The sequence below is a fragment of the Spinacia oleracea genome, chromosome 3, assembly GCF_020520425.1.
Source record: "Spinacia oleracea cultivar Varoflay chromosome 3, BTI_SOV_V1, whole genome shotgun sequence".
NCBI lineage: Eukaryota > Viridiplantae > Streptophyta > Magnoliopsida > Caryophyllales > Amaranthaceae > Spinacia > Spinacia oleracea.
In genome coordinates, this window is record NC_079489.1 from 14156776 (window position 1) to 14177195 (window position 20420).

Genomic DNA, 20420 nt, shown 5'->3' on the forward strand with positions numbered 1-20420 from the left:
TTTTATAAGTAATACGAACTACGGAGTAGCACTTTAGAAACGTTTTATTAACTACAACTTTTCCCTAACAACAAAAGAATTAGAAACGTTTATTAATTTTCAAGAATGTCAACACAAAATACCGTGGACAATTCCATGCTTCATAATATAGAAGTAGTAAGGAAGTATCTAACCACAATTAACAACTTAAGGGGCAAAAATAAATAAAAAAGAAAGTGGGAATTAATTAATTATTATTGGATTAGAAAAATCAAGCTCCACAACTTTTGGTGCCGTTCACAAGCGAATGATTCGTTGCCATACTGGCATTTTATATACACTTTAATTTAATATGAACCACAATCCTTGGAATCAGCCAAACAACCCCACCAAAAATCTACGGAGTAGCAAAAACAACAATTCAACACGTCGTTTCAAATCAAGGCTACACCAATTTATGTTTTTGTCTTCCCGTAACCGTAATACTTGGACTCACTAGTGTAGTCACACCTTCGAAACTCGTCACATGACATCATGCCATACGTTTTCTCATAAAAATTTCAAATTCAGGAAAAACCTTTACCCAAGCAATTTAAACCTTTAAGTCAACAAATTGGCATTTTGTTTCTACTCATGCTGATATTTGTCAATCGATTTATAATTTTGATATACGTAGTACATTTCTAAATTAATATCAATAAATCTATACTAATATATTAAAAGGCGTTTGTGAAAATGTATATGTGTCGCGTATAGTAAGGATCGAACATCAAACCTCATGGATTAAAAGTTTCATTTCCTACCATCTCAACTAGCTACAATGTCTGTCGTATTTTCACATATAAATGTAAAATACAATCTTTTAAAATTGGGGCACATTTTTCAAAAATGTAAACCTGACTAAAAGTAAAACCCGGAGCAACGCCCGGGCCACACACTAGTTAAATGTATTAAAAGCTGATTTATATTTTACAGTCCTAAGAGTTGTATATTTTTAAGGTTAACGATGGTTGTATAGGTTGATTTTAACTCTTGGTATATTAAATAACCACAAGGCCCATAAGCCTATGCATTAAAAATACACGTATTTTTATTTTGAAACTATATTAAGTTTTGAAATTTTGGTGAAAATCATGAATTTGTTTAAAACACGATATATAATTAAATTTGCCTCTACACTCAAGCGTATGAAGTGCTACTAAAATGACATTCGATTCATGATAAAAGAGCATAAAATTTTAAAAATTTAATTTAATAATAATTCCAGTTTCATATTTCATGTATTAATTTTACCACTATGTTTTTTTAGTATTTTATGATTAAAGAGCATTCTCGAGTGTAGGATCTATTTAAAAAGTGTATATATCACAAATCTATAGACCCATTCGTCAATGAAGGCTAGTATTCATTGATGTACTACGATCTTTGAAGACTTTTGTATTCAATCAGCAAGAGGAATGGAGCAACCAGCCGTATTTTCTTTCATTCATTTGGTTTTCTGAAATTGTGTGTTGCTTAATACAAGTGCTCCTTTATATATGGAGTCACCCAAAATTAGGTAAACTAGGCAACCAATAGAAAGCTTACACTAATTCCTAGAAAAGACAACTACACTAGATGACAAAAGATCACATGATCCTAGGCTGGTTTTGTTGGCTATTGCTGGCTGCTACTTTGTTCTTTGTTCGATTGGGCCTTCTATTTGGGCTTCATTACTACCTCATTCAACACTCCCCCTCAAGCTAAGAGTGAGGTGGATCGAACTCCAAGCTTGGACAGAAGATGATTGTGCTGTGTGGTAGGCAACACCTTAGTAAACACATCTGCAACTTGTTCAGAGGAAGTGACATAGCATGGATTGATAGTGCCCTCTACAGTCTTTTCTCTGATGAAGTGGCAATCAATATCAACATGCTTTGTTCTTTCATGATGCACTAGGTTAGCTGCAATGGCAAGAGCTACTTGATTGTCACACATGATTGGTGTATTCCCCATGTTCTTAATGCCAAGATCTTGTAGAAGTTGTTGCAGCCACATTACTTCACACACAGTTAGAGCCATTGCCCTATATTCAGCTTCAGCATTGCTTCTAGACACAACACTTTGTCTTTTTGATTTCCAGGATATAGGAGATTCACCCACTAGAATGCAGAAACCTGAAGTGGACCTTCTTGTATTTTGACATCCTGCCCAGTCACTGTCACAGAATGCTGTTAGATGAGCACTGGACTTGCTAGCAAGCAAAATCCCTTGACCAGGTGCACCTGATAGATATCTAAGAACCCTTTTGGCTGCTTGAAGGTGAATAGATGTTGGAGCATGCATGAATTTGCTTAAAACATGCACAGTATAAGCAATATCAGGTCTAGTAATGGTGAGATAGATGAGTTTCCCAACCAATTGTTGATACACTTCAGGGTGAGGAAGAGATTCACCAATATCAGCAGCAAGTTTTTGATGGCTGTCCATTGGCAATTTTAGAGCTTTGCATTGAGACAACCCATATTCTTCCAACAGATCAAGTGTGTACTTCTTTTGTGACAGAAAGATTCCATCATCTGTTCTGTCAACTTCTATTCCCAGAAAATATCTCAGCTCTCCCATGTCTTTCATATGAAACTGACTTGAAAGAAATGCTTTTGCTGCATTGATTTCATTGAGATTGGTGCCAGCAACAATTAGATCATCCACATACACAAGAATGACTGTCAAGTCTGATTCAGTTTCTTTGGTGAACAAGGAGTAGTCAGACCTGGACTGAGTGAAACCATATGTTTTCAGAGCAGAGCTAAGTTTGGCAAACCATTGCCTAGGTGCTTGTTTGAGTCCATAGAGAGACTTGAGAAGTTTACAAACTTTCTTTGATTTTTGTGTTTCAGTGATGATCTCCCCCTCTTTTCTTACTTTAATTCTGCTTCCTGTTCCAACATAGCCAGGTGGCATCTTCATATACACACTTTCCTGTAAATCACCATGCAAAAAGGCATTTTTAACATCCATTTGTTGCACATAACAGTTTTCAATAGATGCCACAGCAAGTAAAGACCTGACAGTAGTCATTTTTGCCACTGGTGCAAAAGTTTGCTCATAATCAATCCCATAAGTCTGTCTGTTTCCAAGAGCAACAAGTCTAGACTTATATTTGTCAAGATTTCCATCCTTATCATACTTAGTTCTATACACCCATTTAGACCCTATGGCTGTCTTTCCAGGTGGAAGATCAGTGATTTTCCAGGTTTGATTCTCCTCAAGAGCATCAAGCTCTTCATTCATGGCTGTCACCCAATTGGGATTTTTTGTGGCTTGTTTGAAGTGAACTGGGTCAGGGTTGGCTGTGATTTTGGCTAAAAAACAGAAGAATTTAGAAGTGAGATTGGTATAGGTGGCTTGTTGAATTTTGTGTGGCTGGAAAACAAACACATTGTTTGATGTATGGTAGTCTTTGTGCCAAGAGGGAGTTTTGTGGGTTCTGGAGGATTTTCTAATATCAGGTTGTGATATAGTTTGAGGTTGAGGTTCTACTATAGGTTCAACTTGGTGAGTTTCTTCTCTTCTGTCATTTACTTCACCTGTGCTATCAGTGTCTTCACAGTTGTCAAAGACAGTGTGAGGGGTTTGTTCACTAGGTTTTTTATGACAAGGTGCAGAATCAGGCTTGAAACATTTGTAAGGTATTATGTTTTCATAGAATCTGACATCTCTGCTCACAAACTGCACACTGGTTAGCAAATTCAGAAGTTTGTAACCTTTTTGTGTATGAGGATATCCAAGAAAGACACATGGTACACCTCTTTCACTAAATTTATCAGTTATTCTACTTGGATTACTTGCCATTGCTAAACAACCAAACACTTTCATATGAGAATACTCAGGTTTAGTTTTGAATAATACCTCAAAAGGTGACTTGTGATTCAAAAGGGGTATAGGCAATCTGTTGGTGATGTATACTGCTGTAAGAACACATTCACCCCAAAATTGCAGTGGCAAACCAGCTTGAAACCTCAATGATCTAGCCATTTCCAGTATGTTTCTGTGTTTTCTTTCCACTCTTCCATTTTGCTGAGCCCTATTCACACAAGATGTCTGATGTATGATCCCAAGTTTGGAGAAGAAAGGTCTGCATTTCTCATCATCAAATTCCAAGGCATTGTCTGATCTTAACACCTTTATCTGCTTGCTGAATTGGTTCTTGCACATATTTGAGAACATTTCAATTGCTTCAAATGCATCTGATTTAAACTTGAGTAGATGAACCCAAGTGGTTCTTGAGTGATCATCCACAACAGTAAGAAAGTATCTGTGATTACCCTTTGTACTGACCTTGTAGGGTCCCCAAATATCAATGTGAACAAGATCAAACACTTCCCTTGCCCTATTCTTGCTCACAGTGTAAGGAAGCTTAGTGAACTTAGCAAGAGGACAGGTCAAACAAATGTCAGTTTGAAGTTTGTTGAACCCTTTCAAATTGTTGATTCTCTGAATTTTTTCAATTGGAGCATGCCCCAGTCTTTGGTGCCACACAGTTGTTTCTTTCAACACAGGAGCTTCACTCACTAGTGAGGGAATCTTCATGATTTCTGCTGTGTTTGCACTCCTTTTTTCTTTCTTTTCTTCCTTTACTTTCTTTTTCAGTTCACTCACAACAGTTTCCATAGGTTCATTCACCAAATAATAGAGACCATTCACAGCTTTCCCAATTCCTTTTACTGTCTGACTGCTCACATCTTGAATCACACAATAAGCAGAGTAAAAATCTACTTTGCATCCATCATCTTGAGCCAATTTCTGAACTGAGAGCAGATTGTGCTTAAACTCTGGCACATACAATACATTCTTGAGTTTCATATTGTTTCTCAAACATACTACCCCACTGTGTGATATTGTGGATGTCTGTCCAGTAGGTAAGTTGATTTGTGCCTCATTTCCCATTCTCACAGCTTCAGTTAAGTTTTCATGACTTCCAGTCATATGATCTGATGCTCCTGAATCTATTATCCATTCATTTCTTGTTGTATCTGCATAATGGCAACTCACCATGCAAGCATAGCTTGTATCCAACTCTTCATCTGTGGCTGATCCCCCATTGTCATTCTTCTGTGAAGGAGATGGAAGCATCTTCATGAGAGCTTCAAGTTGCTGAACTGAGAAAGGTGAATTCACAGATTGAGAACTGGATTCACTCCCCCCCTTGTGCCTGTGCAGCCATTCTTCCTCCTCTTCCATTTCTTCCTGCACCTCTTGTCCATCTTCCACCTCTTGTGTTGTATGGACTAAATGCTTTTGCCTTTCCTTTTTGATCTCCTTGACCCTTTGGATGCCAGCTAGGATAGCCTACTACTGTCCAACACTTCTCCTTGACATGTCCTGCTTTACCACAAGCTGTGCAATTTATCTCTGTGCTTTTGCTAAACAGTGCAGTTACATCAGTTTCTTCTCTCATTGCTACAGGATTTAGGACTTCTCTTTGTGACTCTTCTTGTTGCAAAATGCTGCATGCTATCTCAACTGTAGGCAAGGTACTCATCATCAGTATGTTACTTCTTTGAGGTCCAAACACTTCATCTACACCATTCAGAAATTGGAACAATTTCTGCTCCTCTTGTTGTTGTTGAAGAGCTTGTACAAAGGCATTGATCTCTGTTGTGAGGCTTGTAATTGGTGGAAGAGAGTTCAAATTCTCCAGCTCTTCCCACATTACTTTGAGATCAGTATAATAATCAGAAATAAGCTTCCCTTTTTGTTTTGTTTCGTATATTTCCTTGTTCAACTTATATTTTCTGGATCCATTTGTCACAGTGTATCTCTGTTGCAGTTGTTTCCATATTTGCTCACAGCTATTGACAAACATGATAGACTTCTTTATTGACTCAGAAACATTTCCCATTATCCAAGATATCACCATACTATTGCACGTATCCCAAGCTTCCTGCTTTACTTCATCTGTAGGATCTCTTTTTACTAACCCAGTCACAAAGCCTAACTTTCTTTTAGATGCTAGACTAATCTCCATGGTTCTTTGCCAAGATCTAAAGTTAGCTGATCCTACTAATTTTTCTACAGCAATAGCATTACTACCATCTGATGGATGCAGATATAGAGGACTAGTTGGTTCTATTTTTGTAACCATTGTGCAAACAGAAGTTCTTAACAGTTCTAAAAATCAATGCTTTATATAAAAAATTGAAGCTTTATACTAGTTGCTCCACATATCATGCTGAAAACAATGAGATAAATAAGAAATAGAGCTGATTTATTCGAACCTGCTCTGATACCATGAAGACTTTTGTATTCAATCAGCAAGAGGAATGGAGCAACCAGCCGTATTTTCTTTCATTCATTTGGTTTTCTGAAATTGTGTGTTGCTTAATACAAGTGCTCCTTTATATATGGAGTCACCCAAAATTAGGTAAACTAGGCAACCAATAGAAAGCTTACACTAATTCCTAGAAAAGACAACTACACTAGATGACAAAAGATCACATGATCCTAGGCTGATTTTGTTGGCTATTGCTGGCTGCTACTTTGTTCTTTGTTCGATTGGGCCTTCTATTTGGGCTTCATTACTACCTCATTCAACAATCTTAGCTATGGTGAAAGGAAGTTTTTATTTGATTCAATTGTTATGTATTTGTTAGATTTGAATCTTTATATAGATGTCGTATGATTTTTTTTTTTCAATGAATGAATTTGTAAAAAACAAAAAAACAAAAAAAAGTGTATATAAGTGTATAAACGTGTGAGAATCCCATGGACTACGTTTAACCTAAGTCTATAGGGAGCGAGAGACTGAAGTTTTCTATAAATACCTCCAAACTCCCTTACACTTGTCTCAATATCCTCTCTGGAAAAACAATCTGCTCCATTTATTAAGATCCCACTTATATCAAACAAAAATTTCTTCGTAGGAAAAAAATGTGTCCCACCGGTACTTCCCTACGTCCGTCGAGCATTACAGACGAACCCACGTCAGAATTCCGGCGAGCATTCGAAGTCATAGACTTCGACCACGACGGGAAAATCTCCGGCGAAGATCTCCGTTTATTCTACACATCATTTTCCGGCAGCGGCGACGACGACGAAATGATAAAGGCAATGATATCCGTAGCCGACGCGAATAAAGACGGGTACGTACAATACGACGAGTTTGAGAAGGTGTTGAAGGAGAGAAGAGTGAAAGGGATGAAGGAGAAAAGCTACGGTAACGGCGCGGTGATGGAAGAGGTGTTTAAGGTGATGGATAAAGATGGTGATGGAAGATTAGGGGTTAATGATTTGAGTGATTATCTAAGATTAGCTGGGATTGAGATTGCTAATGATGAGATTAAGGCTATGATTAAGTTGGGTTGTGGCGGTGGTGATGAGAAAGACGGTGTTTCTTTTGATGGATTTGTCAATATTTTTGGATCTCTATGAAGCTGTGATTAGTCATTCATAATTTTTTAAGAATGTATTTGGAGGTATGTGAAATTTTGTACGGAGTAGTAATAATTTCACAAACAAATGTGAGGATATAACATGTTTATTTTATGAAACTAAACCATGTTTGATTGATGCCTACAATTTTCTTTGACCATCTCCAAATTATGATTGTGTGATGGAAATTAGTTGGAAAATGAGATAGAAAATATGCATTTAAAGCGTTTTCAGTTTCTCAAAATTTTGTTCGTTTAAGTATGGGGAATTGGCGATTGATGGACACTTTGTCCCTGAGTTTATGTAGAGAGTTAAAAGAATATAATTGGCTCGTTGGCCAATTGCCTCCCAGAAAAAAGTCGGGTAATTGGCCAATTGATTATTTATATAGTAATTACATTGCCGGGTGATTAATTAAATGCAATTATACATCGAAAAAAAACCATACATTTCCACCTAACAGTCATGACAACTTGACAAGAATTGAACTAACCTATGAGCAATGTATTTGTTCCGTGCATTTCCTACAATTAGTCATGAACTAACTCTTTTACTCCGTACCATATTTACGCAAATAATGAATATACGTATACTTTCGATGTCAAAAGTTAAATAATGAATACACGTACACTTTTGAAAGAGAGGCAAACATGAGATAACAATTGTATCATAACACGAGGTGAAAGTGACTCCAACAAGGCAACAACCACTGTTGGCAAAAATTGTGGACTGTGGCATAATTCAAATGAGTGGAACAGGTCCAATTCATTTTTGTCGACCAAAACACAATCGATTATAATATTCTTTCCGTAACCGAATCTAATTGCATGAATTGTATCCTCGCGAGTCCTAAGCTGGTCAACCAATGTGTACTTCCCATTTCATTTTACCATCTATAATACATTAATACGATTATAATAGATGAAACAAGTAAAACTTAACAAGACAAAGGGTGATTTTTGTAATAAATATGGAGATTAGCGAGTGAATTTTATTTATAATCACTACAATGTCTTATGGTATGAGATCGTTCATACTAGAATTGTAAGTATTAAGTAATAAGTACGGAGTAGCACGATTCGATATTAAAGAGTCTCAGAATCTCCAAATTCTTCTAAACCTCTACACCTTCACCAACCCTAACAAATACAATTCAATAACAGGGGTCACCTTGCTTTTAAGAAAGTGGAGCAGGGCCAATTTCTCCTTGACCACAAGAGTAGTAGACTCATTGCATTAATACCGATTACCGAGCCTGTTTATTACCAAGTTTGACAATTTAATGCTCTGAAAGAGATAGGAAGGCACAGGTCTGTTTATAAACTTGAATCAGGGACATTGATGGGTCTCAATACCTGTCTGCCTTTGAGCAGAATTAGTTATTGCCATTTTTCAGGGCAGAAAATACGATAAACCCAAATAACTACTACTCAGTAGTATGTGCCAATTTTTAAAAAGAATGTTTTCTGGTAATAGAAAAAATAAGGATCTAGAACCACACAAACAAATCACCCCCACCCCCCTCTAAAAAGAATAACACTATTTGATATCCAATGAACTAAAAATTACCCAAGACAAGGAAATCATGCTCATGAAAACAAACATATCCCAGAGTACTGATCCCTTACTTAAGGTATTTCTCCCCGATTTCAACCATAACGCGGGAATATTCAAGTTAGCAAGAAGCACAATCACCATCAGCAGCGTGAACTGGACAAGGATGCTCATATAGGCTACACCACCATCTTCCCTATTATCTAACCTCCTTGCAGTACGCCCTCTCAGAGTCGCTGAGGGGGAGAGGCTGAGATCAGGTCGTAAATGTTTAGAAAGAAAGAGCCCTCAAACAAGATCGATCTTCCCATTTTCCACAAAGGGCTTAATTGACTTGTAACGAAGTACATATAAATCACCAGCAACCAGGTCCACAATTTCATCCGCACTGTAAGAGTAACAAAGTTCAGACTTGTCATGCAAACTGAAGAGATTAAGATTCTGAGATTTTTATGTGAAGTCTGTTAGGAGTAATAAATAAGATCCTTGCCTGTCATCAAGTGGGATGGCTCCAATAGAACTCTCACTCTTGCAAAACACAAACGTCTCCAAATTTGATTCTGGGACTGGTGAAAGGAAAGGTTATAAACAGAGTTTCAGCAAGTCTATAGCAAGAAAAAAAAGGAAAAAAACACAGATACTGTAAGAACAGTTACTTTTCTTCCTCCCTAAGATGTATTATTCTCATTTTATGCCTCATTTGCCATCACTTGTATCAAATGTTCTGAACTTGTAAAATAAACTAAGGAAATGAAGAATATCTGCACCTTCTCATGTTTTGTTACTAGCTTTCCTCGGTTGAAATGAGGAAAGGAAAACAATCTTCAACTATTGCCTGATTTATGAAAGTGCAGATTATCATACTTGGGAACAAAAGCATGAATGACCTTCTGTCATTGAAACGAACATCAGTTTCAAAGCAACATAGTTTTTTTTTTTTTTTCCCTGTGACTGCCAATTCCTTACACTTCATGCAAAGCAAAATCTGCCCTCGATTAACTGATGCACAACCCACAAATCCAAAACACATCCTTATCTTCTCAGATTAAGCAGAACTACTAGTTCAGTACATTTCTCCGTAGCTTGGCGTCTCTTCTTCTCCAGAAATCTTGATTTGCAAATATCAGAGTTACCTATCCAATTCAGTTCTGACATCCCGTGGCCATTCTATTTATCATCTTGCCTAGACAACTTGGAGCCAAAGCAGGAAATTAGTTCTGCTCCATGATTCAAAATTTCAAATCCTTCTAGGCTCTAAAGGGCCATTGTTTATCACTTGTGCTCAATTACTATTTCAAAATTCCATTATCCCAGCTAGCAAAAACATTCCAGTCATCTCCTCATACTATTTTTTTTTTGTTGATTTCTCCTCCGCACTCTGAAAACATAGTACAAGAGCTACCAGGAAAATCCTTGATATGCATAACTGCTAGGCATTCCCTTCACTGCAAACCAAGCAAGTTTGCTATTCCAGTGTTCCATTACTTATTCAATATTCACACACGGCTGCACTCGAAAATTGCCCCTTCTATCAACACTCTATTCAGTGAAGTATATTGGCTATAGCCTATAGGGCTTTAGCAAGGACAAAAGTGATGTATGATTTTTATCAGAACATAAGCTTCGTTTTATAGTAAATCACTAAATCCTATCTATTTAAACTTTCGAAGATGACTATGAAGTATTAAGTTATGTACGAAGTATCACATTTTTTTCTTTCTTTTTTTTATTAAAAATAAACTAAAATGTTGTGCAGCTACAACAGACACTCAGTACGTGTCTTGCTGGCGTAGGATTTACAAAGAAGCCCAAGCTTGCCATTGTGAACCTATTAAATTTAGCTATAGCTATTTACCTTCTTCCGCAGGAAAAGATTTTGGAGGATCCAATATTCTGAAATGGAAGATCTTTCTTCGGAAACTGATGTATCCCTGGTTGTTAAGGGTAATCTTGTTAACTTAAATATACAAGTAAATCCGGAATGTGGATAGTGTAATGATGGAGTTGAAACCAAAGATAATCCATTTAGGGAGTGTGAGGTGGTTAAAAGGGTTTGGCAATGCGGTAAAACTTAAGCGGAACAGCCAGGAACTAATATCTAAACGAAGGTGGTGGGGTTCCTCATTTTCACTGAGGTCGGGGGGGGGGGGTTGAACGACATTTTGACAGCAAAAACGAGAACAGTCAACAGCCACTCCGTGGGAAATCTAGCTTCAAAGGAATTAGGCATTTCCGATGGAGCTTTGGTGAATCTGGCTTCGGACATTGAAGAGCCGTGAACAAGGGCAGGTAGAAACACTGGAGTGTAGAAAGTTATAAAGAAGTAATCAGAAAATTCATGGATTCAATTTCTAGCAAGGAGACCAAGAAGATGGAGATTTGAATATGGAGTTAGAAAATGGAGGAAATGTCAATAATAATTTAATACATGGAACGTGGAAAAAGCCAGGAAAAAGAAAGAATCACTGAAGCAGCAGAGCATTTTACAACCTTGCCAGTTCAACTTTTCAGGCTGAAGCGAAGAGTTTGGTACCAATACTTACAGACAGCCTGTTATGGGTTCAAGTTCTAGAAAGTGTCAAATGGAGGAAAATAACTTGATAGATTAACATGGAACATGGCAGGTTAGCTGCAAAAGTGCAAAGGATAACTGTTCGGAAAATCATGAGAGAAAGAGTGTCTCCACTTTCCAGTTTCCAGACTCCAGCCCTTAGCCTTGCCATACTGGCTAGGCAGTTTATTTCATTTTATATTGTATGTTTACTGTATGGTGGCTGTCAAAAAAAAGAAGTAGCAAGACTCCATGGGAAATCGTTTTTCTCTCTTTCTCAATATTTATCTTTTTCTTTTCCTAGCCCAAGCAGAGGGGAGGGGTTGTGTTTTTGAGTGCATAGAGTCTGTCTTATGGTTGACCTGTTACATACATGACAACAGTTGTATCTTATAAATCCAGTGATCCTCTGGAAACCTTGGTGTTAACTTTCTATAACTTTTCTTTGTATCATCCATAACTCACCAGATAGTCTTTGGCTGGAGATGCTAGTTGGAATGTTGGATCTCTCAGGTTACTGGAAAACAAGCCACAGGTTAACTTTTCTATACAAGCAAGCATTTTAAGAAATAACTCTTAAGGTAACGACCTGGTCGACCTCCACGCCTTTGAAGGCTTGTACCCTCAAAAGATAATTTCTTACAAGAAATCCTAACATCCCCTGTGTGATCTAAATTACATCCTTTGACTTGATGGCCCTCTAAAATCTCTAATTCTGGTAATTCCAAAGCTTTTGCTCATATTTTTTAGCTTAGGTAATTGGGTGTGTCCATACAGCTATCAAGCTCTAAGAACATTGAGAATATCCCCCTGAATCACAAATAAGGCAGGACTCGCAGGAGTCCTAGCCTTCAGACTCCAAGCTCAAATCAGAGTATTAGACTTAAGCCCTGCCTTCATCCCTTGGTTTATATGAACTTTAGCCATTGCCACCTGAGCTTCAAATGTAAATTGCTGGAGAAAATCTCCATGTTTAAGAAGAGCTAGACTTGGGATCTCTACACACACCAAAAAACCAAACAAAAGCCATTACTGACACCTTATCAGTCTCTTTTCTTCAGAAATATCATGCCTAGCTTAAAATTCACTAATGATTAGGAATCCTTGAATTCTAGTGGCTGTTTGGACAAGCTCCTAGAACAGCTTCTCAAGGTGAGAAATAGAAACTTGGCTAAACATAGGTTTTGGAAGTAGTAGAAATTGACTCCCGAGAAGCACAAAACAGCTTCAGCAGGCCCCAGAAATAGAAGCTCCAAACACAAGCTTCAATCATAGTTTCTCGGGGAGCACTTGCTTCCATTCAATGAAAATTACAGTAGACCACTGGACCATATCACCCATATTAAAAGAAAGAATAACTCATGTATCCCACCTAACAAAACCATTTCTACTCCCATCGTCACCTTCCCTTCCCACTTTCTCAAATCTCATCACTCTTTCACTCTCCTCAGCGCAAAGTCTACAAATCTACGGAGTACAATAACGACCCAACTACATTCCCTTACCTCTTTCCCAAAATCTCATCATTCTTTCTCTCACGTTTTAAAACTCATCATCCGTGTTAAAATTTAAAATCTGAACTATCTCCATTGGCATAACCACGATGCAGCGGTCACCTCCCCCTCTTTGGTTCTCCAGTGAACTGCACCATGGACGGGATATGGCAGTGGTCCGATCAATTGTTGGTGGTGATTTGTCCTCTTAATTTTCCAATTTTTTATTTATACTTCCTTTGTTTTTATTTACATGACACAATTGATTTAGAAACACATATTAAGGAGAGGTAAAAGAAAAAGTTCAAAGACAAAGTGCCCCTTAACAACAACAACCAACCATCACTTTCCCCTCTTTAAAAGTGAGGGCAAAGATGATAATACACCATATAAAACTTTCTCATAATAGAAATATGTCAACTAAAAAGGAATTTAAAGGAAATTGTGTCATGTAAATAAGAACGGAGGAAGTTTTGTTTTTGGACTTTTTGGTATCCAATTCAATTGGATTGATATCAGAAACTCTGATTTGAGTGCTTACAAGTTCCAACAATGAAGTTAGGGAATGAAGATTTTTATAATTTCTTTTGAAGTTGTGAAGTTACATGTATGGTAGGGGTTAGATCTTAGAATTTCGCAGGTTGGTAATGTTATGTGTGCCTCGAATCTTCCTTGAAGGATGTTAGGGTGTTATAGTGGAAGAATTGACTTCAAATGGACATATCTCATGATCTACTCATTAGATTGAGTTAATTCAAGTTGGAGGTGAAAGCTTGGCTCAATAGCTTTCCAACGCCTGGTCATAAGCTCATTTTGGATGAGAAATGAGGGAGTTATGACTATTTTACGATAAGCTGTCATGAAGCAGAGGAAGTTCGGCCGAACCTGCCGGAAGTTCAGCCGAACTCTTAGATGGTTCGACGGAACCTAGAGTCAGTAGCTTTGAGATTTTGGAGGTTCTGCCGAACTTTGGGTAAGTTCGTCCGAACCTGACCTTAGTTCGGCCGAACCCTTTAAAGGTTCGACCGAACCCTGCAGGTGAACTGTTTTCTTCTCCGCAAGGTTCAATCGACGTGGCCTTTTCTTGTCCCTTGGATTGATTTGATGTCTAACACTATAAATATCAAATGTAATGAGAATTTCAGAATCAAGAGAGAGAAACACAAGTGAGGTTGAAACCCTATATCTAAGCATACATAGAATGATCTCTTCTTCACCTTCGAGAATTCCTCTTTGTAATCCTTTCTCCATTGAAAAGTAATACAAGCTCCAAACCCTCCCCCATGGTGGATGTAGCTCATTGAAGAGTGAACCACCTTAAATCTTTGTGTGTGTTTTAATTTCTTCAATTATTTCTTCTCATTATTCCAATATCAAATTGTCATATAAATCAACATTTAAGCCCAAAAGGGTCATTCATTCATTACAGGTAATGATAAGAGGCAACGGTGAAAATTAAACACTCCATAAGTCCATATTTCATCTATCTCATTCCTCCGTCTCACAATGGATGCACTATTATGACTTGTTATACTATTCATTTATTAATTTTGACTTCTTTTATACTAATATATTTAAAGAAAATATTAATATATAAAATGTTGTTAGAATAGTTTTTAATGCATATTTCCAAACTAATTTTTTTTAATAATTTTTTATTAATAGATAATTGAAAAAAGTAATGGTCAAATACGGGTGTTAACAAGCATAAAAATCAAAACAGTGCATCTCTTGTGAATCGGAGGTAGTATTATATTAGGGGAAAAAATGTAGAATAACAAATGGGCCAAAAAGTATTTTAGAAGTTCTTAGAAGTATTTATATATTTGTTTGGTCAAACACCCATAGTTTCTCGGGAAACAATTTCTGAAAAACTGCTTTTAAGAAGTAGAATTTGTTTCTAAGAAGCTTGGCCAAACTCTAGACTATGATTCACTGTGTGATTTATGCGAACACCATAAAAAAGTTGTCACCTGATTGCTCAACGGGTAAGGTATCTATATCAAGGTTGAAGACACTACAAGTTCAGTCAACTTTGAGAAATATATTACAGTTGGTATCCTACATCAACTTTACCCTTGAAATAACAAAGAGGACGCGATAAGTATCATATAGAGTGCAGGTTATTTGATGAGACATTTTAATTTGTTCCACTATAATAGACCATTCAAAGAGTAGAGAATCTCCATTTGAGTCCCCAAGAAACCTCAAATAAAAGGCCAAAATTCATGCTAATGCTAAATCTAGAAAGTTGCCTTGAAAGGTTCACAGAGTTGGATGGAATGCCTAAGGTTCAAATAAGCGAGTCTCCCAAACTCAAGTCTATAACTGGCATGCACTGTATTGGTCTTCTAGAAGTATAATTAAGAAAGTTTCCCTGCAAAGAGTTGAGCTATAGGTTGGACACACTAGGCCATCAAAAGAAGCTCACTCCAAGTTTGCAGAATATTAGAGCTTCCAAATTAAAGCCATAGGGAAGAATATTTATTCCCAGATGCATCATTTGGGTTTCAACTTCACTACTGGACCACTGTTCCTATCACATCGTTATACATCCTGCAATCACGTGCTTTTTTCAAATTTGGACACCAATGAGGGGCTTTGAGAGTGTTCAATAGGAGAAAAGTTGATTAAGCTTACTAAACTAAATCATACTTCATATCATTTATTTTCCACATAACTTTGACTAGTGAACCAACTAACTAGATTAAAAAAGTTTAACTGAACCAAAAAAGTCATTTATTAAATTATGTTCCAAAATAAGGTTACTTGCCAAAAAATAGTGATCCAACAAACTATGTTCCAAAATAAACCTAAAAGTTGCCTATTGAAAATCAAAACGACTGTTGGGTCACAACGGGCAAGAGTTACAGACTTTGGTTCAGGGGCTCCCGGGTGCCTTCTCCCACCCACGGGAATGATGTTCTCAAGGCCAAAGTAAGCCCACCATTGTCAACCCTGAAAGAAATACTTGGGATTAGGAAGTCTCTTAGTCTCCACGAAGCATGAGAGTGAGTCTTGTTGGTTACAGAAATAGGTTTAATTCTCTCATAAAACCAATTTCTTTATCCAAAGGGCTTGGAATCTTGGATGCATCAATGTCCATGAAGGCATGAACCGAAGGTAATGTAACAAAATCGGCATTGACAACAGGTTTACCGCCACAAAATCTTCTCTTACATGGTTTTGAGGCCCACTCTTGTTGTCAAACTGTAAGAGTCATTACAAACAATTTTGAGCCCTTGCAAATAAGACTCAATGCACCAGCTATACACAGGTTATGAGTTTATGACTCATATGAAATAAATTTTTTACTAGGTCCTCAAATTCCACCATAAGGTTTCTCCAATTTTAGACTAAGACCATTCTATGTTCCTAAAATGATACCATCAGAGAGTAATCCCCTTACTCTCCAACAAAGCTTTGTTTCCAGTCCTCTAATATAAGGTTTGCAACAAAATCCTTATGACTCCACTCAAATTCCCCTCGAGAAAATCCGTAATAGACGATCTTAACACCTCTTGGAAGTTGGAAGTCAAATATAGAAAAAAAAAAATCACTCTTAGGCATGATTTATAACTTTCAGCACTAGGAATTTAGGCACCGAAGCTCTAATTCACTTCACTTGTTTATAGGATGCTTTCTCGTGCGAACTCAACCTCATAGTTTAACCTCTTGAGCATTTCCACTCCATGGGGAAAGGACTTCCAATTCAGAAGGTTCTTTAGTTACGCTCCCTTAAGAACCCCACTGTAAATGAGAGCTATATAAGAACCATTTGCAAAATCCCCCTATTTCAAAACTTTCCCTCTTGTATGTCAGTATCCATGAACTCATAAACAAAGGACATTTCAGCTGGAATTTGTAAAACCTTTGTTTAAAAAGAGTCTTTAAGTTTCAAAAAAACAAAAAACATACCAACATAGCGTAAGTGCTATAATATTGAAACCTTTAAATGTTAAGCCAAGGACAACTAGTTTTAAATAAACTGTAATAACTAAAAATAATAAAAAGGAAAACAGGAAGTTAAGAGGACCAGGATTGATTCTGGTTATCAAAAGTTCCGATGTTTCTTAAGAGTCTTGGTCCTTTAAATTATTTAAAACTTGAACCAGAGGTTTGCTCAGGTGTGTTTGAACTGATATTTCAGCTCGGTAAAAAATTATCCAGTTCATCCCAAAAATTCCCTTTGTTATACTAACCTTAACTTTGATTAACCACTCAATAAGCCCTCAAAAAAGAGAGGTGTGAGGAATGCAGCAGATGCAGATGCATGACAAATTGACAACTCAAGGTGCTACATTTTGCCGATAAAGCATATAAATTACAGCATATTTTCTAGACCTAAGAAAACATAATTGCTATTACATTGGCAGGTCATGGGTTATTCTATTTTAATCAATCAGTTAAAGGCAAAGAGGAAGAAGAGAAGAATGGATTCTGGTCAAATAAGTTGTTTAGCTACACTAAGATGTGTCATGCGTGTCTCTCCCCCTGGCTCAGTAGTGAGTACCTCTGAAATCATGCACCTAGGTAACCTTTTTTAAAATAAAGTCCTAGGATCACGTAATTTTTCTTTACACATGTCACGGAGACTCCCTCGAAGAAAAATGACCCATATAATAAACGTTTTCGTCATTTCATAGAACAGCAGCTGGTGCTAACCAGCTATTTAACCCACAAAAAATTGCTCACAAGATATCATCCGGGGTACACAATCCGGAGTACACAGATACCAGGTAGTGTAATATTTGTTGGAGGGTCCAAAACCTTCAGGTGGATCCATTTATTCATTCAACCCCTTAACCCTTAAAAGAAAAGCTTTTAGACATCCCTTCATACTATATATATCAGTATATCACACAAGTAAGAGTTGGAAAAAATTTTACAAGAGTTACGTTCAACTGGAAAAAAAAATCTCTTTATCGTGAAATTCATTGTCTGTGTAAAGGTGTTTTTGACTTGTGAAGAGAGAACACATAAGTTCCTTTTTATTTCTTCTCTCTTCTTTTCTTTTTATCTTTTCTGCCTCTGGAGGGAGGGGGGGGGGGGGTGCGTTTGAAAATTAATGGGCTACGTACGTATCAATAGATGATCTCTTTAAGTTCTAACCAATAAGTAAAAGCAAAATGACATCCTAAGGTCAGCTATCATCAAAAGAAAAATGAAAACACTCCACATACGGAACATGTGAAGACCAGCATGAACGCTTGGAAATAACCATATAATGAGTATAAGGAGTTACCCATGTCATCTTCTTCACTAGCATTGGATTGCTTTAGATCAGACTGATAACCACTAGGCAATTTTGACAGAACAGACTCATCAAGATAACTCTTCATATTTTCATAGCACCTGCAGCCATAAAATGAAACTTAAAAAAAAAAACTGAAAAAAATCCAGCAAACTAAATGAAAAAGGTAGGTTACAACACTTGCCTTTTCGAAAAACTTTGTTCCTCTTTTGAAAGTCGATTCCAAAGGTCTGTTTTAGAGATGTGAATCATATCCTTCTCTATCTGCAAAAGGCTGTCAGTTATTAAGGGACATCAGAAAAAAGAAACTATAGTTCACAGACTAGTCAAATAGCAGAGGAAGATGGAAATGAAGTTTGTTCATAACTTATGTACAACTTTTAAGCATTCGAAAAAGGCAATATCCTTTCTCATTGATTTTTTTTTGACGGGTCCTTTCTCAGATTGTTGAGTTCATAATACAAACTTTACAATATTACACATACATAATTCTAAATGAAAAATCACCACTTCAAGTTAAGCAAATGCAAAGCACATTGACGAAACATAAAATTTAAGCTGGTTTGAATGGTTTAAAGGCATAGTTAGACTAAAAAGTTTAAAGGGTTAAACCAAGACAACCTTTTGAAGACGGGTCCGAAGATATGATCTCAACATATATTGAGCCCGATCCATATCCATTTGATATACAGACACAATCAGAGGATCAAAACCATTTCTTGTAATCTCCTCGATGGTTCCCTCCTGAACATATGACCAAAATTAGCCAACTCCCAAATGACTGTGATAATCAGAGAAATGGCACCCAACAAGCTATAGACTTTAAAGGACCAGATAATTTAAAGAACAAATATAGCGTTAATGCAACATTTTCTAACATTTTTAAGCTGTGAGTTTGATGCATTGACCAATAGCCCACCATTCAGCAAATTGTATGTGGACATTTAGATAAAGAAATACAGCACCAGTTGTAGCCAAACGACAATTCTTTTCTTTCTTTTTCTTTCTTCCACGGGAGGCTTGCTAATATACTACGAGGTCAGAGTATGCAGTCACTGCATATGTCACGGTAGAGATCATAGTGCATAGGTAGCAGCACTAAAATGAAAGCCTTGAAGCAAAAATGAAGCAAAAACAAGTAAAGAATCAGACACGGGTGGCTCAGTCACACGGACTGATTCCAAAAATCATTTAATCCATTTAAAACCATAAGCTAGGCCTTTTCAATCAAGCCTAGAATATTTCAATTCTAAGAAACTTGTTCGCTTCAGGCCATAGGATAAATCATAACCTTCAATATCCAAACAAATCCCACCTCACAAACAATTAAACTGCAAACTCATCACTTCCTAGTTTGACAAAGTTGGATCTCTTCATCTCTACAATAGCATTAGAATTCGACCAGAAGCTTAACCTTAGAAAGATAGCAATAATTAAGAGCTCCCAGGTTCTACTGTACCCTAGAAAAGTCGTAGAGAAAAAACCTAACAAGAACGAACCAATGTACTTATCACTTCCCCCCGTTGTTTAAGACATCCTCAATGCTTAAATACGATCAAACTGTTTAAGATTTCACAATAACGAAAGCATAGAGCTGCCATTCAGGTTAATCGACGATTTCAACATGTAAGCAGCAAAAGGGTGAGAAATTAAATTTAAAAAGCAATTGTAACTGCCTCTCTTTCACTTCTAATCCAAGAAACCAACTTAATACAAAATTGGAGCAGTTAGCGGACTTTTCCCAATTAAAAATCAGCAAAATTTCCTAATTGTAGGTTTCAGCCAACTCTTGTAGTCTAATAAAAAGAGGAAAATTGGAACTAACTGTCAATTGAATTTTAAAAGTGTGATAATACAAAAAAAATAGGGTTTTTGATTGAGAGAGAATGTATACCATAAGTTGAATTTGTTCGCGAGATCTCTGAACCAAAGAAGCCTGGAATTGAAGAATTTCTGGAGCAGATTTTTCGTTGCGCCAAGCTCTCTTGAGGAGCTCAACATCTGATGTCGCCATTAACGACTCGAATTCTTCCATGGAAAACCCTGATTCGTTCGCCATTTCTCACTGTGAGCTCACGCTCAGGAAAGAGAGAGAGAGAGTTGGCGGCAAAATCCAAATTAATATGCTTCCAATAGGCGATAACCGGAGCTGAAACGCCAAACAAGCTATACACTA

General features: G+C 37.0%; 3 protein-coding genes across 3 annotated transcripts; 1 reads left to right on the forward strand and 2 right to left on the reverse strand.

Moving 5' to 3' along the window:
• Positions 1–5155: 5155 nt before the first annotated feature.
• LOC110806059 (uncharacterized) lies at positions 5156–6106 on the reverse strand. The gene has a single exon (XM_022011697.2). It carries the CDS (start codon positions 6104–6106, stop codon positions 5156–5158), a length of 951 nt encoding a protein of 316 aa, XP_021867389.2.
• Positions 6107–6758: 652 nt separating this feature from the next.
• On the forward strand, positions 6759–7539 carry LOC110801461 (calcium-binding protein CP1). The gene has a single exon (XM_022006826.2). It carries the CDS (start codon positions 6892–6894, stop codon positions 7390–7392), a length of 501 nt encoding a protein of 166 aa, XP_021862518.1. The 5' UTR covers positions 6759–6891; the 3' UTR covers positions 7393–7539.
• A 1258-nt stretch (positions 7540–8797) lies between these two features.
• LOC110801463 (DNA replication complex GINS protein SLD5) lies at positions 8798–20420 on the reverse strand. The gene is made up of 6 exons (XM_022006828.2): positions 20139–20420; positions 18866–18988; positions 18429–18508; positions 18236–18345; positions 9437–9512; positions 8798–9334 (listed from the first exon to the last, which is right to left on the reverse strand). The coding sequence occupies exons 1-6, from the start codon at positions 20301–20303 to the stop codon at positions 9235–9237; spliced, it is 654 nt and encodes a 217-aa protein (XP_021862520.1). The 5' UTR covers positions 20304–20420; the 3' UTR covers positions 8798–9234.